General features: G+C 45.2%; 1 protein-coding gene across 6 annotated transcripts in view; it reads right to left on the reverse strand.

Annotated features, from left to right (window-relative positions):
- Nucleotides 1–23,726, reverse strand: part of ELAVL2 (ELAV like RNA binding protein 2) — a 1,537,668-nt gene that overhangs the window by 367,361 nt on the left and 1,146,581 nt on the right. For all 6 annotated transcript variants that reach the window (XM_044061279.1, XM_044061277.1, XM_044061275.1 and 3 more), the window contains one exon: nt 3,090–3,243. In XM_044061279.1, coding sequence (XP_043917214.1) covers nt 3,090–3,243 — 154 coding nt within the window. The remainder of the gene's footprint in view (nt 1–3,089; nt 3,244–23,726) is intronic.

Consider the following 23,726-nt stretch of genomic DNA (forward strand, 5'->3'; position numbering starts at 1 on the left):
AAAAAAAATTGGAACAACCAAGTTACTAATGGCAGCTGTTTCCCCAGGGATGGGCACATCATTATGCCAAAAGGGAATCTTCCCTATTCCCTCTCCCAAGACCAGCAAGAGTGGCTCTCCCTTTCTCACTAAGGGGATTCCAAACACCAGAGGATGTGGCTAACCCCAGGTCCATAGTGGCTGTAGGTGCTGCAACAGAGGAATCTAGGGTAAAACATGAGTATGGTCACAGTTACAACAAAATGGCCACAGCAGAGTCACCCCACCTGTGAATGAGGCACAGTGCTAGCCTGCTGCTGTAGGAAAGATTTTAACTTTCTTTGTGGCTGGAAGGGCTGACCATGGGACAAGCAATCTGTCCCATGAACAAGCCAAAAATGGTGCCCATCTTGCAAACACCAAATGCTGGTAAAACTCAGGCCACAAATTTTGACAGAACAGTAAAATGCACTTTCATGTACCATGGCAGCCCCACAACTGAAAAACAATTCCTACAAAGTGTTTTCCTTTAGTTTACACTACTTTTAAAATGACAGAAAAAAATGTGCCATTTAAAAAACCTTATAGTCTTGAGACAGTCCATTAGAGCACAACACTCCTAGCTTTAAAACAATCTTCATGAAGAGGACAGTTGTTGTGTCTTTCGGCTTTTCCCGGTTAGAGGTCGCCACAGCGGAACTCCGGTCCGTCAATGATTGGCAGTTGATTTTTACATGCCGAGTTGCCAGCCCTGATGCACAACCTTCAAAGGACAGTAATGAAGTTATAAGAAAACGTAAGTCCTCCCAAGGGAGCATACCTGTCCTGCAAACAGCATAAACCATACAGTCAATCCTCAGGTGACTCAGAGGAGGGTACTCTTCAGCTGGAGTAAAGCTCTGAAAGGCTTCATGCCCAAACTTGTCTTAGTCAGCTCAGTTAGAGTTGCCTAACTGTATGGACACGTGGAAGGTGCCCTGAATCTTTGGAAGCTGGCCAGCTGTTATATACTTGGTAGAATGTAACCCATATAGCCAAGGCTACTGCAGGAACAACATCATCATCCTACTGGCTTCTCAGAAGAGACTTGTGTCTTGCTTTTCAATTCGATTCAACCTACTTTGCAAACCCACTAGCTCTACAAACACTCTGATACCCCAAGTCTACAACAAAAAAACAACTCACTAGAGAGGTTCCCATATCAACTTTAGTCCCAGTCTATAGAGTAAGTTACAGAAATACTATGCCCATCTTTAAGGCTAGTCTTGATGGGTAGTCAGATTTACACAAAGGTAATGTATGGTCCTGATCAATTTGGGATGGGAATACTAAGCATTTTGAAGAGAGTGGCAGGAATGTGTACTTAAGATGTCTACGGCTAAACATCTTCTAGGACCCAAGAAATCTTAGCTTAGTATTCCTACAAAATACAAAATGCAGCACACAGATGTCAAAGTGGTCAGTTAATACCGTCATCAAACTCAAAGTTGTGTCCCTTAACTTAAGCAGTTTGACTTAGTGAAAGCAACCTTTTGCTTTTAGAGATAGGTTTGTTGCTTTTTTGCAATGACTGTACTATACATCTGCCAGGTCTGTTAAGAGCAACGGCATCTTGTGGGTTGACAACCAATTTTTTTTTTTTTTTTTTTTTAAGACACTTCAGCTGCAACACTTGACACTGGGTTGGGAATTGATAAGCTATCTCCTGCTCACCACAAGCTGAAGATGCCACTCCTTTACTACTTGTTGGAACAGACAAAAACAGCCTCTCTAAAGCCTTCATTGCCAGTACACAATACATACTGCTCTTACCTCCTTCCTTAAACGAAAGATAAGCAGACGTGGGACCCCACAATACCAGCAAACGTACATCAGAACATCTACAATTCACTCGAAGATCCTCACCAGGTGTGAAATGAGTGCAGCAGTCATTCTGGATTACTGTACATGATCAATAAAGGGGGATCCCAACAAAAGCTACCAAAACATGTAAAGTTTCAGTGATGAACCATGCAAGGCAAACATACGAGGCTTGAAGCAGGAACCACTCTGGATGCAACAATGGAAGGGAGAGAGTGGAGTGTGTTGGTATTAAGTGCATTATACATAGACGCACCTTTTGGTATACCACCAGCCATACTTAAAGCCCTCCCATGAACAACTCAAGCCTGTGTGTTCCCCAGAGATGGGGATAGCCTAAACGTGGGCGATCACCAATGACATATCACAAACTTCATATCCCAACAACTATTTTCAATAATGTCTTAATCACTTCCACTCAGTAATGACAAAGGCATATTGAATATATGCTTTGTGATCCATGTGGGCACATTACCACCACCTGGCATGGCTGGCTTGTATCACAGCTTAGGCCAGACATCAACTGAAGATTCTTCTGCCCACTGCTACGAGGTCTGCACTTCGAGTCGCATGCGTGGCTGACTATGGTACTGACCCTCCCTCAGTATAGGCACAACCTACTCTTCAAGCACCCAAGCTGTTAAAACGAACCCAGGCTTGTCTGGGCTGCATTCAGGGCACTCATCTATGTCAATGGTGCAGGCTAGTCAGTCCACAGCTTTTGTATGGATGCCCAATACTCCACATAATGACAGTATAATTATATTTCTCATCTCAGAAAACAAATCAATTTAACAGTTCCATATGCTAACAGTCAAGCAGCAAATGCCCAAATGTACAGGGATCCTACCTAGCAGCACAGTAGTCACAAAATACCAAATACTTAAATCCTTTAAATTCATAATTGACTTTTTTTTTTTGAACAACCTGAGCTAAATGCCAAACATACAAGGGACAGACCTTCACACCTTTTTTTTAAAGCAATTAGCTGAGCATATCTGTAAATTTCAAGTAGTGAATCTGTACAGCATTTGAAAGAAGACTATTTACAGATGGCACTTGCAGGATACAAAAAATTGAGCCAAAGATGTCAAATTTGTATTTTCAGGGTGAGTGAAAAGTGCTTTGTAAATCTTATAAACAATTCCAGCATAAAACCGCATTTTGTATCACATGACTTTAGTATCACTTCTGTATCTGGGACCAGCTTTTTACGCTACCAATTTCAAAATGAGTGCAGGCTCACTTACCAGTGACTTGGTCAACTAAAATCCGTGATGTAATAATGCGCCCATACTGGGAAAAAAGCTGTTCAAGTTCCTTCTGTGTCATTGTTTTTGGTAGGCCACTTACATACAAGTTTGCATCTCTAATGGATGCAGAGCTTGGACGAGCATATGAAACCTAGAATGACAATTTACAGTTAGTAGCTGCAACTTGGTCCACAGCGAAGCAAAATCAGGTGTATACCATAAGGCAAGTAAATTCTTTGCCTGTAAAAAAAAAAAAAACATATCCAAGTAGTGTGTAAACTGTGCAAAAGTTTCATTGGATCAGTACAGTATATACGGCTTCACATTAAAACAGAATGGCAAAACATTTTAACACCACATTTCATTAAAATGGAACATCTGCCTGAAAGCAGTTTCCAGGAATAACACACATGTGCTCCAATAACAACCACCTAATTTGAATGCTGCTGTAGTCTAGAATACAGTGCGCTGCATTTACTAATGACCAATTACAAAAAATTAATCCGTATAATACACCGGTACAAGATCTACAGTAACACAGACTGCATAAAAAAAGAAATTATGTCTTACCATAACATTCCATCTGTATTGTTGATCCTCGTTCAGTCATTACGTATGGGTATTGGTTCCGAGCTCGGAACAGAGCCGGCCATTTTCCAAGCTCACGTCAGCTTCAAACTCTCGAGCTAAACTCTTAACCACAATTCCCCTCTCCCTGTTACCTCAGATTGAGTTTGCAAGTTAAAGAAGGAAGAAGCTACCTCTGGTCAAATAACCTAACAGAACTGGATGGTGAGATTCACTGGAAACCACAGGAGGGGGAAGGAGGGAGGGTTGTAATGACGGAACGAGGATCAACAATACAGATGGAACGTTATGGTAAGACAACTTCTTTATCTGATATTGTTAATCCTCATTCCTTCCTTACGTATGGGAGTCCCCAGCTACCTCTATTCCTGTGAGGCTCTCATGGAAGGGCATTCCTGAGCACAATAACGGAAAGATGCTCTTCCCCTTGAGGCCAAATCCAATTTGTAATGAATGATGAAAGTATGAGGCGTAGCCCAAGTTGCAGCTGCACAGATGTCATGTAAAGAAGCTCTGGCATGGAAGGCAGCAGAAGTTGCCACCGACCCGGTTGAATGAGCTTTCATGGTAGTAGGCAACGAAATGTTAAGTTGTGTGTAAATAAAGGTCACGCAGTCCTTCAACCATCTAGCTAATGTGACCTTAGCAACAGCTGATCCTAATCTAGGTCCAGAAAAGGCCAAAAATAACTGGTCAGATTTACGAAAGGGTTTAGTCCTGTTTAGGTAAAAACGGATTTGCCTGTGAATATAAAGGGTATGTAGGCAATACTCTCCTCTGTTTGAATGGTTGGGAAAGAAAACTGACAATTCAATGGCTTGATTAATGGACATTTCAGAGATCACTTTAGGCAGAAATGATGGATTAGTTCTCAGAGTCACTATCTCTATGAAAAATCAAGTATGGACTCTTGATACATAAAGCTTGAAGTTCAGAAATACGTCTGGCAGAAGTAATAGCGACCAAAAAACAAGGTTTTCCATGACAAATACTTGAGGTCGCAAGAAGAGCTTGGTTCAAAAAGGTGCCATTGTCAGAGCTTGCAGAACTAATAATAAATTCCATGGTTGAATAGGTTCTCTAAAGGGTGGCTTCAGATTATTCACACCTTTTATGAAGGTCTTGCACAATTTATGGGACGTAAGAGAGGAATCTTGGACACTCATGAAAATTAGAAATTGCAGCCAAATGAACTCTAATGGTGGAGGCAGATAGACCCGAATGAAACCGGTCAGCCAGATAGTCTAGCATTATCGACACTGGTGCTGAAAAGGGGTCTTTCAGCCAACAGTTAAATCTTTTCCACTTGCTCAGATAAATAATTCTGGTGGAGGACTTATGAGAAGCAATGAGAATATCATGCACTGGTAAAGAAAGATCATTCTGCCTGGCAATCAAGGGAATTGGAGTAGCCAAGCCGTTGGCTTCAGGCTGTTAAGGTTGGGATGAATCAGGTTCTGTGGGTGTGAGATCAACTCCGGGATTGGATGGAGGATCCATGGTCGATCTAGTAGGCGAGGCCAAAGGAATGGGAACCAAATCTGTCGTGGCCAATATGGTGCTATGAGGATTACCTTGCTCTTCAACCGTCGGGCTTTCTTCAGCAACTGGGGAATGAGAGGGAAGGGCGGAAATGCGTAGAGAAGACCCGAGGGCCAATCGTGGACTATAGCACCCCTGGGTGACTCTCCCGGAGGGGGAAATCAGGGTAAAGTAGTTGCTGCATTTGTAGTTGACCGGGGATGCAAAGAGGTTGCAGCAAGAACGGCCCCAGCGGTGGAAGATCTCTGCCGCTATCAAGGGATTCAGGGACCACTCGTGAGGTTGTAGAATGCACCTGCTGAGTCTGTCTGCTATCACGTTGGAACTCCCGGGAATGTGCGTTGCTAGAAGAAAACGGTTGGTAGCCATCGCCCATTGCCATATCCTCATGGACTCTTAAAGGGGGTAAGATTTGGTTCCAACCTTGCTTGTTGATGTGCCAGACCACCATCATGTTGTCTGATTGAATCGCAATTGTCCTAGACGGCAGCAGGGGATGGAATGCTTGCAACGCCAGAAGCACCGCCCTCAGCTCTAGAACGTTTATATGCAGATGGGCCTCCTGTTGGGACCAAGTGCCTTGGATCGTCTGTCCCTGACATAGCCCCCCCCCCACCCACCCTATCAGGGAGGTGTCCGTGGTCACTGTGGCTTTGGGTTGCTGGGGAGAAAAAGGACAAGACCACTGAGAAAGACTGTCATCCCCCAACTTAAATCCTGTTTGCACCTGTGGGTTACTCGAATCATGGCTGAAAGAGGATGCTGAAAAGGATATCACTGGGTGATCAGTAGCCATTGTAGAAGCCTCGTGTGAATCCTGGTCAGGGGTACAATGGTGGAGGCTGCCATAGAACCCAACAGCTGTAGAACGGAGTGAGCCATGGATTTTTCCTTTGAAAGGATTGGAATTAGTTGTTGCTTTATCCTTAAAATTCTGTGTTCTGGAATAACCTCTCTGCAATTTTTTTGCGTCCAAGATAACCCCTATAAATTCTGTTGACAGATGGGGTGAGATTGGATTTCTGCCAGTTTATAGTTATGCCTAGCCTTTGAGAGCGAGGAGAGAGTATGCCAGGGCTTTTTCCATTAGATGTCTGGTGGGGGTGGAAATGAACCAGTCGTCTAGGTATGGAAACACCTGGAATCCTTGAAGTCGCAAGTGAGCGGTGACAACTGCCATGGACTTTGTGAACACTCTGGGGGCTGTAGAGAGTCCGAAGGGCAGTACTCTGAACTGGTAGTGACTGGCTCCCGCACGGAAGCACAGAAATCTTCTTGATAGCCTGTCCACCTTTGTTAGTACGCATCTTGAAGATCTATAGAGCACATCCAATCGTCTTTTTCCAAAAGCGAGCAGATAGACTGTATATTGACCATCCGGAATTTTTGTACACTCAAACTTGTTCATTACACTGAGGTCCAAAATTTGTCTCCAGTCCCCGGTTTTCTTTGGCACCAAAAATAGTGGAGTAGAATCCGGATCCTATCTGGTCTGGAGGGACTATTTGGATGACTCGTTCTTAGCAACTTTTCCATCAGTAGTGCTGCTTCTTCCCTTTGACTGGGTGGAACATCGGGAAGATTTTTTGATGGGACAAAAATCGCAGGGGATAATAACCTCTGGTTATGATCCGTTGTACCCAAGAATCGCTGGTGATGGTTAGCCAGGCAGAAGGGTACAAGGAGAAACATCCCCCAACCACCTCCAGAGGAAAGGAGTTGGGCCGCTCTTCAGGAGCGCTGGTAGGATTGACCAGGGAAAGAATCCATGGAACCCTGGTTACGCGGTCCCCCTCTGCCCCGAAAGAAGTCTTCCCTGTGAGTTTCTCCCTCTGCCACTGGGAAGAACTCAAACTCGGCCTGTGTCATGGAAAGGACCCTGAGATCTCTTGAACCATATCTTCCCACTCTTTTGGTTTTGGGAGAAAGCACATGGAGGGGAAGAATTGACACCTATGGCAGAAAGTGTCTTACTGTCTTGTTCACATCTGGTCAGTGTGCTTTTAACTTTGGGCCCAAACAAAGAGGAGGGCTCAATGGGGGCATTAAGAAAGGAAGACTTAAAAGGTTCCACAAAGTTGCATAAGCGCATCCAGGCGTGTCGTCTCAAGACCGCAGCTGAACCTGCCGCCCTAGCTGCTCCTTTTGATGTGTGAGATTAATCGCATAGAGGAGTTAGATATAGACTAAATGGTGGCCAGCTGAGAAACCACTTTGTCACGGACCTCAGACACTGCACCCACCAAGGTTTCAGAGAGCTCAGAGACCAGATCCCTTTGAAGCCTGGTAAAATGTGCCATATAATTCAGGGACCTGATACAAAGGTCACTGAAGCAAAAGTGCGCTTCCCTATTCTGTCCAGGGCCCGGGACTCTTAGGTGGATGGACAGTGACTTTCTTCTGCCAGATCCTTTTTTGTTGTGGCCGCCACCACCAAAGCATCTACAGGAAGACCTTTAGACCAATGGGGATCTGAAGCAGGAGAGGACAAGATCTTATCAGGCCTCTGGGGAACAGCTTCAACAGTATCAGGGGCCTTCCAAGCATGCTGCACGATGAACTTAACAAGTTCATCAGCAGGTGGAGTAACCCAGGAGGTAGGGGGCCGGGCGCGAAAAGCCTGCAGGAACACAGATTCCTCAGGGGTCAGATTAGAGTGCTGCCAGTCACCTCTCTGTTTCAGGATTTCAAGGATATCACCAAAGGACACCTCAGAGGGTGACCTAGGGGATCCTTCACCCTCATCGAAATCTGTCTCTTCGGTGAGAGACTCCTCCGTGGAGTCCATCTGCTTCCTCTTACACAAACTTTTCCGGTAGACCTACTCAGCAGGAGAAACTGGGGAAGACAACGGAAAAAGGGATTCCTGAGGAAATATGTCTGGAGGCCCTTGCACCCAATATCTGCTAAGTGCTACTTATGAAACCAGTGTACCAGAGGAGGGCAGAGGTATAGACAAGTCCAGTATCGCCAGCAGTAGCGAAAGCGTTCTCCATCAGTTGGAAAGCTGGTCCACCCAGAGAGGAGTGTATGTCGAGGACAGGGGGGCACTCCTCCCCTAAGTAGCTCAGCCTGCCGACTGAGTCCCTGGATGGCTGTGGAGCAGCAAGCTATGAGCATCACAGCTGACATCCTGGGTTGTAGCAAAACTTTCCTGCCACGAAGGCAACTGCGTTTCCTTAGTGAGATCCATAAAGGGAACCGCAGAAGGGGAAGACTGCACTATATCCATGGACTTCAAAGGCAATGAAGTAGGAGAATAAGAAGGTGTCCTTGGAGATGGGTGATCACCTCCCAGGGAAGGATAGTTCCAAGGGGGGGGGGGGGGGAGGGGAGGTATTACCTCTGGCCAAGAATGCCTGGTCCACAAGATGCAACACATCATGTTCAGAAAGACATCTAGTGGACCTCACACAGACTGAGGGGGAAACGGGCCTGTCCACAAAAGAGGCAGACTCGGTGCCCATCTCATCTGATTGCACAGAGGACAATGGTGCCGAGAAAGACTGAACTAGTGTAGTCAGCACCGAAGAAGTCATTGTCTGCACAGACACAGGGATCAGTGCTGAAACTGGAACAGACAAAACTGGAGTCAGTAATAAAGGCCTTGTTTCAGAGGAAGGTCTCTGAGCAGATGTGGTCAAGGTCTGCGCCGACTGAACGGTCGGTGCCAATACAGTGGTAAAGGTCTGAACCGAGGAGCCCCTCGGTGCCGATATGTATAAGGCTGCAGGAGAGGACAGAGCGAAAATCACTAATGGAGCTGAAGGCTTCGGTGCCGAAGGTCTGGGCACCACAAGCACTGGGGCTGACAGATCTCCGGAGCCGAAATTTTAGCTTTTTTAGATTTTGGTTGTTGAGAGTCCCCAGCTGGGGATGAAGGCAAGGATTTAGCCTTAATAGAAACATGCATTTTCTTATGGGCTTTAGGAGGGGTTGAGACCTCTGACCCAGAAACAGCCTCTGAAATTGGAAATTTTAGAAGTCCCTTCAGTATCAGCTTATTTTTCCTTTCTAACAAAGTTCTATTAGAAAAGAATTCACAAATAGTACAAGGTGGTTCAACAGATAAATGGGAAGCTCCCAAAGGCAGTGTCCACAATCACAACACCGCTTAAACCCCGGACTACCCTTTTTATCTGCCATAGTAACAAAAGGAAAAGTACCAACAATGATACAAGAGAGTACCCGAAGGTATGAAAAAGAAAGGAAAGTGATTACCAACGATGGTAAGGAGAAATTACCTCGCGGTAAAAAGGGCAAGTAAAGAACAGAGAAGAAAACCTGAAATCATGAACGCTAGATGCGATAGGGCAAGAGACAATAAAATATTAACTTTTCTGACCGAAAAGTAATTTGTAAAGCAATTAAACAATTGACTGTACTTAACGCAAGATAAGTAGCTTGACATGAGCAGATGGCAACGCGGCAAATGAAATCTGGGGTAACAGGGAGAGGGGGATTGTGGGTAAGAGTTTAGCTCGAGAGTTTGAAGCTGATGCGAGCTTGGAAAATGGCTGTCTCTGTTCCGAGCTCGGAACCGATACCCATACGCAAGGAATGAATGAGGATTAACAATATCAGATCTTAGGTTCTGCCAGAGCCACTCTATGGCAACTAGTACAGTAAAAGCAATCCACAGAGAATTAACCCTTTAGTCTGTTCTAGCAAAACACTGTGGGAGGTGCAAATAAGTGTATTTAGCAATGAAACTGTCAGACATGCATGCATTTAAGACACTGTTGTCACGGATTCATAGGTTGATACTAGGTTTGCACGCCAGGGGGCAAATTAGGAGCTTAGCCCAAATTCCCAAATCATCCAAACACAATCTGGTAAAGTCACTTGCTCAATGTCACAAATTAGGGAAACGAGGGCTGTAGGACAAATCCTTTACTACATGAACTAGAAATTACAGCCTTAACCAGCTGCATCAACTGCTAGACACACAGGATTTGAATCCTGGACCCATGGCACATGAAACCCATGCCTTAACCTGCTGCACTAACTGATAAGAAAAACGCTTCTCCGCATTCACTGGAGAATTACACTAAATTCTAAGTCCTGATGATGGCAAAGGAGATGGTAGCTGCAACCTAGAGTCTATGAACAGATATATCCCTTGAGCTCCATTCCCTTAACCCCCCCCCCCAACAAAGCCAACAGAATGGTCATCGCTAAAATACTTGGCAAATGTTTAAGCTGCACAGTTTAAAGATCTGAAAACCAGGACAAGAAAATAAGCCATACTAAAAAAGTCCTGACAAGTATGTTACTGGTACAATGTTTTCATGGAGCTCCATAACACATCCAGTTAGTATGAACAGGTATTGGATAAAATCTGCATAAATTAAAGCTGAAGACTGTGCCACAACTTGCCAAGGTTTTTCTTAACTGTATACTTAGAAGAAATCTGCCATTCCACAGATCTCTAATATTCATAAATCCAGTCTCGGACTTTACTATGGCAGAGCTCTGTCAACACAAGTTGCCTGCCTAGGACCTTATGCTAGCCGGGGGACTCATCACACCAATATGAAACTGTTTGGTGGCCACTACATCCCTCAGCTGTACATTATAAATTTCAGACTGTTTACTGAATTGCCTCCCAACACACACTTTGGCTAATAGTCCAAGAGTGAAGTACCAAAAATAAGGCAAGACTACCTGAACTCAATACCAACATTCTTTTTTAAAGAAACTACTGTACCACAAATACTAAAATCTGACTTTGGTAGCCACCTCAGTGAGAGGAAGAACATTGATGCAGCCAGTGAGTGTAGCTGGGAATCTAGTTTTGCAACTTATCAAGCAGAATTTAGAAAGCATGACAAAGACAGTAGCAAGAAATGGAATACTAGATGTATTACAATGTATTACAAGTCATTAACTCAAGAGTTTACCTTTAGTTTACACCATGGAAGTGCATTTTCACTAGGATAAGAGCGGAGACTAAAAGCCAAGGTGAAAACCAGTTAAGCCATAGCTCTCAGACGTCCCCAACTTTGCAAAATATTCATGATTTTGCCATATTTCTTGATCTGTTCCTTGTAAAACTTGCAGTTTGTCGTCATTACAGATTACAGTCACTAAATGCAATACAGATTTCAAACTTCATATCCTTCTGAAAATGAATGCGAATGCAAATCTGGTTATTTCAGCAAGTATAGAAGAGAAATATTTAAAATATGTACCTGATTTCTGACCTTTGTTTCCAAGGTCTTTCTCCCCAATTCTTGTACTTAGAAAGTAGAGAAGCAAGAGTTCAGTACTGCTAGTGTGCTACAGCAAAACAAAAAAATCAGAATCTTTATATATCTACACACATCTATTTACATATGTGTGTGTATATATATATATATATATATATATATATATATATATATATATATATATATATATATCAAAATGATGCTGAAGCTTTTTGCACTCTTCCTGTCTTATGGAGCTCTGCTCGAGGTTCTGACAAGCTGGAGGAGTGCATGGGACCTGGTTCACATAACCTGACTGAAGAAGCAAGCAAATAATTGTGATGAAAGAAAAAAAAGTTAGCTGCCAGTTATTTTTGCTGTTTAAACTCTATAGCTGTGAATTACACTGTTCAGAAGCTAGTGCTTCTGAAAAAAGTGCAGTTTTGTACCTACCATAAATGTAGATGTCCGATAGATATGCAACTGCAGTCATAACATATGGGTTTGTCCTGCCTCAGGCAGCCCTCGGTCGGCCGAATTCCAAAGTCTGGGTCCGGCGTCGGCTGGTGTCGCCTCCTCTCAGACGTCACAACGGCTGGAGTATAAAGGCATCGGCCGACGCCATCTTCTTCAGTGTTTCTTGCCCCAGATGCCAGGTGCCCTCCTAGGAAGGCTAAATTTGGTAAATGGATAAAAATCCAAACATGCACAACAGTAATAAACAGATACACCATAGGAAATACCCCCAGCTAATGGGATAAGGGGTAGGGACCCAAAAAAGAAGGATACAGAGGGGTAGGAGGGTGGGAAAATCCGACTGCAGTTGCATATCTATCGGACATCTACATTTATGGTAGGTACAAAACTGTACTATGTCCTTCAAGAATGCAACTGCAGTCATAACATATGGGTTGAATACCATAGCCAAGCTGGGGGTGGATGGATCTATGATAGGGATGGTGTAGCCAAAATCCCCTGCAGGACTGCCGAAGCAAAGCCTGCTCGGGATCTGGAGTATAAAGGCAGGTTGTAGTGCTTGGTAAATGTATGCACGGAGCTCCATGTAGCAGCCTCTAGAATGTCCTTTGTTGCCACTCCTCTTAGGAAAGCTGTGGAAGTGGCTAAAGCTCTGGTGGAATGTGGCCTAATATTGGCAGGCACACCTTTTCCATGGAATGAATAGCAGAATCTGATGCAATGTCCAATCCATTTTGAAAGTGTTTGTTTGGAGATTGCTTTTCCTTGTATTCCAGCAGCATAGGCTACAAACAGTTGGTCAGACTTTCTGGTGGCCTTAGTTCTGTCCAGTAGTAACATAGTTGTCTGTGTATGTCCAAAGTATGCAGTAGTTTTTCCCCCTTGTTTTGAGGATTGGGGAAGAATGTAGGCAGGTGAATAGCTTGATTTAGAGACACCCTGGAAATAACTTTTGGCATGAATGTAGGGTTTGTTCTTAGAGAAACTCTGTCTTGATGAAAAATGATGAAGGGAGGCACTGCCATGAGTGCCTGAATCTCTGAAACTCTTCTTGCAGATGTGACTGCCAATAAAAAGACAGTCTTCCATGAAAGAAATTGAATTTCTGAAGTTGCTGCTGGTTCAAATGGAGGAAGAGTTAATTTTTCCAACACATAATTGAGGTCCCATGCAGGTACTGGCTGTCTTCTGGGAGGTTTGATATTCTTTATTCCTCTTAGAAACTGTCGTAGCAAAGGATGTGAAAACACTGGAGGGTCACAGTTGTATCTTGCTGAGACATGAATCTTTACTGAAGAGCATGAGAGTCCAGTATGAAATAGTTCTGCCAAGTATTCTAATATCTGAGGTATACTCGGTAATGTTGTGTCCTGACCCCTGTTGGCATTCCAGATGCTGAATCTCTTCCACTTGGCTGAATAGGTTTTTCTGGTGGAAGGTCTGCGTGCTTCCAGCAAGATCTCTTGAACTGATTTGGAAAGAGAGCTAGGTGGAGAAATCATGGTAGCCTCCAGGCTGTTAGGTGTAATGTTTTCAGGTCTTGATGTACAGACCTGTAATTGTGTTGTGTTAAGAGCAGGGGCTATAGGGACAGAGGCCATGGTTTGGTCCAAGTTATGGTCAATAGCAATGGGTACCAGTGTTGCCTTGGCCAGTCCGGAGCTATCAAGATGCCTGTTGGTTGTTCTGCTTTGATCTTCAGTATCACCTTGGTCAGCAGAGGAGGGAATGCATAAATTTTCAGAGAATTCCAGCTGAAGGAGAGAGCATCCATTTTCCAGGCTAGAGGATGGCGAGTCCTTGTGCAAAACTTTTCCAGGTGATGATTTAAGTGGGAAGCAAAGAGATCTACGTCCGGTCTTTCTCTCAACTGACAAAGGCATGGGAAAGTGTGAGGGTGCAGCATCCATTCGTGTGGATCCATAAAATTTCTGCTCAGCTGGTCCGCCAGTACATTGTCCTTGCCTGGTACAAACTGGGATTGTAAATGTATCTTCAGGCTCAGAGACTTTTCCCAGAGAAGCATTGTTAGTCTGCAGAGGGGATAAGAATGGGTGCCCCCCTGCTTATGTACCACATGACAGTGGTGTTGTCTGTCCTTATTAGCAAATGCCCTTGTAGTGATTTTTCGAAAGTTTCGATTGCATGTATCACTGCCAACATCTCCTTCTGGTTTATGTGCAGATGCCTTTCCTTTGGCGTCCAAAAACCTTGAATGCACCTGCCCTCCATGTGCGCCCCCCATCCATGGTCTGAGGCATCTGTTGTAATAGTTTGGCCTGCTTGAGGTCTGTTGAAAGACATGCCTTCGTTTTGCTGACTGGCTTGAGCCCACCATAGGAATTCCTTTTGCAGACATGGAATAAGTGGGATTATGTCCTCTAGGCTTTGGTTGTGTTGAGACCATACGTTTTTTAAATACCATTGCAGCTTTCTCATATGAAGTCTTGCCAAAGGTATCAGAAGGATGCAAGATGCCATGAACCCCAGGGCCTGCAGGATTTTCCTTGCAGTCAGCTGGGAGAGTTTTGCTAGGCCTTTGAAGTACTCCGGTAAATGCTGCTGCTTTTCCTCTGTGAGGTAGGCCATTTGGCTTTCTGTGTCCAGTTTGGCTCCTAGGAAGATAATCTGTTGGGATGGCAGTAGTTTTGACTTTTGAATGTTGACTGTGTATCCCAAGGCCTGCAGTAGATGCATGACATAGTCCAAATTTTCTTTTAAGGTTTGTTTGTTGTCTGCTTGTATGAGGCAGTCATCCAGGTAGGGGTATATTTGAATCCCCTGCAGTCTGCAGTGTGCCACTACTGATGCCAGGCATTTCGTGAACACTCAGGGCACAGTAGATAAGCCAAACGGCAATGCTGAGAATTGATAATGCTCTGTCCCTGCAAGAAATCTGAGGTATCTTCTGCAGCTTTGTCTGATTGGGACATGCAGGTATGCCTCCTTGAGGTCCAGAGTGACCAGCCAAGACCCCTTGCCCAGCATAGGAAGGAGTTGTTGCAACGTCAGCATTTTGAACTTTGGCACCATGAGAAAAGTGTTTAGAGTTGACAAGTCCACAGTATAGGTCTCCATTTGTTTTCTTTTCTTGGAACAAGGAACAGCCTTGAATAAAATCCCTGGCCTTGCTCCTGAGGAGGAACCCTTTCTATTGCTTTTATACTTAACAGTTTGGAAACTTGAGTGAGCGCCTCTGCCCTTTGATGATGTGGCAGGTTTGGCATGCCTTGTCTTATTGGTAATGTGTGGAAGTGGAATCTGTAACCTTTGTCTATCAAATCCAAAATCCAGTTGTCCTTGGTTAAGATATGCCAGTTTTGAGAGAATAAGGATAATTTTCCGCCCAAAGGTGCTTCTCTTTGAACCTTTGTAGGCGTGTAAAGTCAAGTCATTGTGATTGTCCTTGTGGTGCAGCTGAACTGTCTGCGCCACTTCTTTGATTTGGAGGTTGCCATTGGCGGCCCCTGTAAGATCCTCTGTGTTGCCCTCTACCTCGGGCACGTCTGCTTTTTCCCCTTTGAAACTTGTCTGAGCCGGGGAAGGACCAATTCTTTGAGGGCCAGTTTCTGCTGAATCTGGGTGGCTGAACCTGAAGGAAATCCTTGACTGTCTGTACTGACCTTGCTTTTCCTCTATGGATTTCAGTACATCTTGTGCATTAGCACCAAACAGCTTCTGTTTTCCAGAGGTGCATCAAGTAACTTTACTTTAACATGGTCAGGCAAAGACTGATCCTTTAACCAAGCATGTCTACGTATCACAGCCCCAGGTCATAACTGCCCTACATGAAGCTTCCAATGCATCATAACCACACTCAAGAAAATGGTTATTAACCTGCTGAGTGTTATGTATATGATCCTGCAATGCCTTTTTATCAATAGGCTCAGGAGAGGCCAACATTTTCTGTAAATCATCCATGAGAAAATCTTGGTACTGAAACATGTGGAAAAGGCAGTTAAGTGACCTCATGGCTAGGGTAGTAGAGGTATATACTTTTTTACCCCATCTCTCCAGGGACCTTGCTTCTCCGTCTGCTGGCAGAGGGTTTTTGGCAGAGGAGGTAGCCACTCCCTTGGGGCCCTGTGAAATAGTTTCTAGATCCACAGAGTGGGCCTTAAAAAGGTGCTTGTGAGTGTCAGGGACCCTATAATATCTGTCCGGCTTGACAGGAGCAGGAGGAAGAGAATCAGAGTTAGCACTGGAGTCAAAACATCCATAACAGGTGGAATAGCCAAAGGTCTGTGCTGGGGAAGCTTGAAGAAGGTATGAAGCCTTTTCCTGGAGTCAGAGAATTCCTGACCCTGCCATTGAAAATGTTCCCTCATGGAATGCAGAACTTCACCAAAAGAGAAATCCTCTGGAGGGGAGGCAGAGGGAATTGATTCCTCAGCATCAGAGTCCTCGTAGGCCTGGAAGGATTCTTCTTGGGTATCAGAATGCTCAGAATCCCCAGAGGCTTCATCTGAAGAGAGGTCGTCCGCCTGCTCAGTTCTAGGCCTTTTCTCTGCAGGTGGCTGAGAACCCCTGTCCGGAAGAGGCAGAGTCCCCCTGATAAGGGAAATAAGATCTGCAGCCAGAGACATGATCTGCTTATCAGATGAAGGGGCCTGAGTAGCAGGCTTAGGATGGGCCTTGGCCTGACTGGCGGCCTTAGCACGTGGAAAGGCCTTGATGGACATGGATACAGGGGGCCTAGCAGCCCCACGTGCAGGCGTAACCTTGTCCACAGAAATGGTGTTGGGAAGATCCAGAACTTCGGTTTCCGGAGGAAAATCAACAACCGGCACCGGAGAGATCTCAGAGACCGAAGGTCGTGTTAACGCTGTGTCGTCGGCCTGGAGCGGTGGATTTACCACTTCCGAAGGGACCGGAGCACTAGCAGAGGGTTTAGGAGTAGCATCGGTAGTGGACGTGGGCCGAGGGTGTCGGTCCTTGCGTTTTTTTAGCAGATTGGGTTATCTGTTGATCCGACGGCATGATATACGCAAAAGATTCACCGAAAAAGTTCTCTGCGAATTCTGCCCGGCGCCTGAGAGTGCGCTTATTAAAGCAAGCACAGGCCGAGACGTCGTGGTCTGGGCCCAGGCAAGGAAGGCAGAGAGAATGGAAGTCCTTATGAGGTATTTGTTTACCACAAGACAAACAATTATTAACTTTCTCAATTTGTTCTGACATCGGCTGAGGCAAGAATAAATGTTCCCCAATGGGGTACTTAGCTTTTAGATGACTTCGGTACTGAAAACTCAGGAACTGACCGACCGGCACTTGCGAACTGCTTCTGCTTCGGGCACCACGCGGCAAGAAAGACTGAAGAAGATGGCGTCGGCCGATGCCTTTATACTCCAGCCGTTGTGACGTCGGAGAGGAGGCGACACCAGCCGACGCCGGACCCAGACTTTGGAATTCGGCCGATCGAGGGCTGCCTGAGGCAGGACAACCCATATGTTATGACTGCAGTTGCATTCTTGAAGGACGTCAGGCAGTTATCCAATTTGAGCAAGCACCACTTTAAAACAATGGTACTGGTAAATATGCAGTTTAATTGCACTTGTACTGGTTTTCCAGGGTACATCAATTATATCCATGGACCTTCTCCACGCAGCCCAGGAGCAGTGTCTGGGTAAGTGACTTGCTAAAAGTTACATAGACGGGCAATGGTAGCCGATGGAATCCAACCTTGCACCACAGCAAGTGGGTCAACAGCTCATTAATCCTACAAGCCACTTGACTTTTGCAAAAAATTCAGGAAACTATAGACCTTTTCTGCTTAGCTTACACATCCTTGGCCAAACTGCAAAATAAAGCCAGGTTTGGGAGAAAAAAAAAAAAAAAGTGTTTAAAATGCATTTGATTCTATAACATCTCATGTTGGCATCTTTGCTGATATCTATGATAAAGATAATTACATCTGTGGATACACAGCCATAAGCTTTTATGTCGCAGCAAAAATATCCTTAATTTTGGGTCCAGGCCTGGACTGTAATCCCCACAACTCCAGTGAGGTTGTGATTTTTTACAGTGGAGTCACCTAATTACTAAAATGTCATCTGCACCCCCCCCCCAAAAAAAAAAAAAAAAACACACACAATGTCTACCTTATAAGTTTTAGTATCTGGTTCAGCATCAGCCAGAAATATTTTCTTGCTATGGACTCAACATCTCTGATAGTTAATGCTAGCAACATTACAGTTTATTGGAAATTTTGTTATGTTCCCCACGATTAATGCTACTGCTTGTGAAACATGGTTAAAAACAATGACTGGAAACCAGTTCAGTCAGGGTACAAGTTTTTACTGTAACAGACATTCTAAAAAATCCAGGTGGCGGTGTTATGATCAGGATTAAAGATAATTATACTTCTGACTACATGTTCAATGACTACACTTATACTGTAGCATGTGTAAATGAACAGTAGACAATCCTGGAACTGGACTGTACAGACCAAAGTGCTAAAGACCTAAAGGAATTCATATATTTATTGCATGAAACAGGAGGAAGAATGGTGGCTGGGGATGCAAAATGACCAACACACACTGCTATACTGCTTCAACATTACTAAGCAAATAGTTCACACAACATACGTCCAGGAAAGAATAGTAGTGTAAAATCTCACCATAACCACAGATATCCTTGTCTATGTTGCAGCATTCATAATATGGAGTCCGCCACCAGCTGACTCGTATGTCCAAGTAGTATACAGACGTCTAATGCTACTGGTGACTGCGCAGAGTACAGATCCTACGTTGGCACAGAGGTTCTTCACCAGGAGATTCTAGGGCCTCAAACATCTACCCTACACAGACAGGCTAAAAGCCCTGTCCCTCTACTTAGTTTCATACAGACATCTCAGAGGTGACCTCTGTCTGGCACACAAAGCAATCTTAGACCCGTGCCTTGATGGGACTGCTGCATATCCACAAGTAAAGCTCCACTCTAGCAACCCGTACTTGCAACCTCAACCAGGTCTGTGATATCAAAAGGATTTGTTGGCAGGACAGATGTGTCCCAGAGACTCCCCCCATCTGTAGAAGAGACTCCCTCTCCACATTAAGCAGAGTACCTCATTATCCCCTTTTTAAGTGCAACCTGGATAACTGGATGGGAAACGAAAATCCACTCTTGAGATTCTAACCTGTGCCCCTGCTGGACAGGGGCTTTGGGTGCTGACTTGTCTAAACATGGGCTAAATTCTTGGCTAGGCTTTTAAGGGCCTCAGGGCCAATAGCCCAGTAACCTCCTATGATTCTAATAAAATGATGTCTGGTTTAAAGCGGACATCAGCACGTACCAATTCTCAGAAAGTACAGTTGTGTACACTTACCATGAATGTAGATGTTAGAGTGTATTCACTGTTGCAGTCATCACATTTGGGTTATCCCTGCCAGGGAAGCCCTCCGTCGGCCCAAATACCAGAGGCTTAGTATTTCTGCGTCAGTTGCTGTCGCTTCAGGACTGATGTCAGGTCATCAGTAGTATAAAGTAAGGCATCTAATGCCATTTCATCAGTTTTTCTTGCCCTGTCAGGAGCCCCCAAGTGAGAGCCAGGATATGGTGGAAGAACCCCACCAGTAGAAAGTAAATACCAAAATGTTCCTTGTAATGAGAGAGTGAGAGAGAAAGGGGGATGGAGGGAGGGAAACCAGGACTGCACCAGCGAATACACTCGAACATCTACATTTATGTAGAGTGCACACAACTGTACTATGTTCTTTGTGTTTCACTGTTGCAGTCATCACATTTGGGTTGATTCCCAAAGCTGAGAAAAGGGTGGATGCAGTCAAAAAGACTGGTGGCTGGCTTGGATGCCCTACAAGGCTGCAGTGGCAAAGCCTGTCCTGGATTTGAAGATGTCCCTGGTGTGGACTCCTCTAAGGAAAGCTGTAGAGGTTGTGCTGGTAGGAGAGTCCTTACCACCCCCCCCCCCCTTAGTGGGAGGTTTTCCGTGTTGCTTGTAGCAGAAATGAATGCAGTGCAATATCCATTTGAAATGTTTTTTTTGGATATGGCTTTGTCCTCTGCTCCCGCAGCAAAGCTAACTGATCAGTCTTTCTGAATGATTTAGTCCTGTCTAGATAGAATCTGAGTTGTCTGTGCACATCTACAGAGTGCATTATCCTTTCCCCCTTGTTTTAAGGGTTAGGGAAAAAAGTGGGCAAATTAATGGATTGGTTGAGAGCCACTCTGGACACCACTTTTGGCATGAAGGATGGGTTAGTCCTGAGGGAGACCCTGTCAGCATGGAAAATGATGAAGGGCTATAGCCATTAGTGTTTGTAGCTCAGATACTCTTCTTGCTGAAGTGATGGCCAGAAGCAAGGCAGTCTTCCAAGACAGAAACGAACTCTGCAGAAGCTGCTGGTTCAAAGGGAGGCAGGGTGAGTTTTTCCAACACAAAGTTTAGGTCGCAAGCTGGGGTAGGTGCTCTTCTGGGAGAGCTCAAGTTGCTAGACCCTATTAGGAACTGTTTGAGAGGGTGTGAGAAGAGGTTGCACAGTGCTGAAATGAGCAGAGATAGCAGAGGCATGAATTTTAATGGAGGAAAAGGATAGACCACTGTGTAGTAGGTCAGCTAGGTAATCCAGAATGAGAGGTAGGTAGGGCTGTGCCGTATCGGCTCCCTTAGCCTGGTTCCAGGTGCAGAACCTTGTCCATTTGTCATCATAAGACTTTCTAGTGCTTGGGCGTCTGGCCCTACGTACATCTAGAACCTGTTTACTGAGACTGGCAGCTTGTACAGTGGTCAGGGGATAAGCCAGGCTGGTCAACTGAGGGTCTGCAATTGGGGATGCATGAATTCTCCTTCCTCTGGGTCAGGAGTGTTGGGATCAGAGAGATGCCATGGTGGCAGAGGGGACAGGCTGCACAGTAGGTACCAGTGCTGGCGTGGCCAGTCTGGGGCAATCAGTATTGTCCTTTTTTTCCTCCCTTATTTTGAGCAGTATCCTGGGAATGAGAGGTAGTGGGGGAAATGCAGAGACCAAGAGGTTGACCCACTGGAAGGATACAGCATCCATTTTCCAGGCCCTGCAGTGAGGCTCCCTGGTGCAGCACTTGCTGAACTGATGGTTGGAGCGGGAAGCAAAGAGGTCAACCTTCGGGGTGACCCATTTCTGAGTTATAAGTGTGAAGGTTCTTTTGGTTTAGCTGAGACTAGTGTGGGTCCAGAAGATTTCTGCTTAGGTTGTCTGATAGAGTTTAGAGAGCCTGGCAGGAATTGTGCTAACAGGTCTAGTTGCATGGCTGAGGCTGTGTGCCAAATGGTCATGGTGAGCCTACATAGAGGGTAGGAGTGGGTCCCTCCCTGCCTGTTGATGTGTTGATATACCACATCATCATGGTGTCTGTTTTGATCAGTAGAGACCCTGGGGAGAGAAGGGGTTTGAAAGCTGTCAATGCATGTTGGACAGCTAACATCTTTTTGGTTGATGTATTTGATATGAGCTCCATTGGCCTAGTATGCACCCCAGGCATAGTCTGATGAGTCTGTGGTGAGGGTGTGGACGGCGTGGAGTGGTGAGAAGGGTAGTCCCTTGTTGTGGTAGCATGCTGCTGCCCACCAAAGAAAATCTTTCCTTAGACAAGGTATCCATGGTATAAGAGTTTCCAGGTCTTGAGAGTGCTGACACCAAAGGCTTTTAAGATGCCATTGAAGTTTCCTCATATGCAGTCTGGCATATGGAATGAGTAGAATGCAAGAAGCCATGAACTCCAGAACTTGCAGGATTTTCCTTGAGGATAACTGGGGTCTTGTGGCTAGTTGAGAGAAATAGGCTTTTGGGTAAGTTTGCTTTTCTGGTGTAAGGAATGCCATCTGGGATGCTGCGACCAGGCTTGCTCCCAGAAATATAATTTTTTGGGTGAGTACTAGTTTGGATTTTTTTTTTTTTTTTTTATAACTGCGGTGGTGGTGCTGCGGTAGCATTGTCGCCTCACAGTAAGACGTTGTCCTGTTCGATTCTCAGTTAGAGAGTCTTCTGTGTGGAGACATGCGTGAATGAGCGTACTTTCGTTGAAGGTTGTGCGTCAGGGCCGGCAACTCTGCACGTAAAAATTTGCTGCCAATCATTAGTGGACTGGACTTCCGCTGTGGCATCCCCTAACTAGGAAAAGCCGAAAGACCCAACAACTAGTTTGGATTTTTTTCATCGACAGTGTACCCTAGAGAGGTCAATAGGTACTTTACAAAGGTCAGGTGCTTGAGCAGCTTTTACTGACTGAATTAGGCAGTCGTCCAAGTATGGGTAAATTTGAATATTTCTTAGCCTGCAAAAAGCAATGGTGGGAGCCAGACATTTTGTGAAAACTCTGGGAGCAGTAGATAAGCCAAAGGGAAGTGCAGAGAACTGAAAGTACAGAGATCCTGCCCTGAAACGCAGATATTTCCTGCCTGATTGGAATGTGTAGGTAGGCCTCTTAGGTCTAGGGTAGCTAGCCAAGCATGCTTGGAGAGCATAGGTAGTAGTTGCTGGAGGGTGAGCATTTTGAATTTTGGTATGACCATGAAGGTGTTTAGAATGGATAGAGGATGGGGTGGCCAGGTGCCCTCTTTTCTGGGTGCCAGGAAGAGCCTGGATTAGAAACATTAGCCTATCTCTTCTGGAGAAACGTGCTCTATTGTCCTCATTGAGAGCAGGGAAAGGAATTGCTTTCTGGCCTCTGCCCACTGGTTTGGAAGTAGATCTGGGAACCTTTTTAGGGTTGGCAGAGTGTGGAAAGAAAATTTGTATCCCTGAGACACTGCTGAGGACCCAGCAATCATTGGCAATTGTAGCCTAGGTGCTTGCGTGGAAAGATTTCCTCCCAGCGGGAAGTGCAGGTGGGCAGAGGGAGGGGAAGTGGCGAGTCATTGTGAGAGTTCTTACCATGAGGGGGTGGCTTTGCACTCCCTGGTTTAGAAGTGGAGGTACTCCATTGCTTTGATTTCTGCATTCCTTGTGGGTGTTGTCTGGGGGGTCTCCTTCCCCGGGGTCTGGGCTGAACTGACCTGGGGGGGTGCAGGAAAGGACCAGTGCTTGGAGCGGCAATGCCTACTGAACCTGGGTGGCTGGACCTGCAGGAAATCCTTAACAGTCTGCAGAGATTTAGCTTTTTCTTCCATCTTTAAGACCTCCTCTGCCTTGGTGCCAAATAAGTTGTCTTTGTGCAAGGGCGCATTCAACAGTTTAGATTTGACATGGTCTGGCAAGGTCTGTTCCTCAAGTCAAGCATGCCCAAGGACAGACCTGGTGACTGCTGCCCTGCAAGATGCTTCTAGGGCATCAGACCCACAGTGTAAGGTGTGCTTAGTTACTGGACTTGCGGAATGCATTAACTATTTTCTGCACAAGCAGGAAAAGATGTTATTTTGTTTGAGGAGTTCCAGAGTATGCTGCTGAAATGTTAGCATATGGAACTGACAATTTAGTGCTCTAATAGCAAGAGTAGCAGAGGTGTATACTTTTTTTTACCCCATCTGTCTAATGCTCGGGAATCCCTATCTGAGAGGGTGGGACTCTTAGCAGAAGTTGCTTTAATTCCTTTAGGCCCTTGGGAGATAACCTCAGGGTCAGCAGTGGGTCAGCAGTAGTATTTTTGAAAAGAAATATGTGACAGTCAGGGACTCCAATACCAGTCAGGTTTTCTGGGAGCAGGAGGGAGGGTGTCAGGATTTCAACTAGATTGCATGAAAACATCATCCACATCCAGGACAAGAGGAATGGCCAAGGGTCTGTGCTGTGGAAGATCTAAAAATTCTCAGAGTCTCTTTTTAGACTGAGGGTAGTCCTGACACTCCCATTTAAAATGTTCCCTTATGGTATGAAGGGTTTCCCCACAGGAAAAATGTTTGGGTGGA

Source organism: Protopterus annectens, chromosome 2.part0 (assembly GCF_019279795.1).
Source record: "Protopterus annectens isolate FY-2018-M chromosome 2.part0, PAN1.0, whole genome shotgun sequence".
In the NCBI taxonomy this organism is placed as follows: Eukaryota; Metazoa; Chordata; order Ceratodontiformes; family Protopteridae; genus Protopterus; species Protopterus annectens.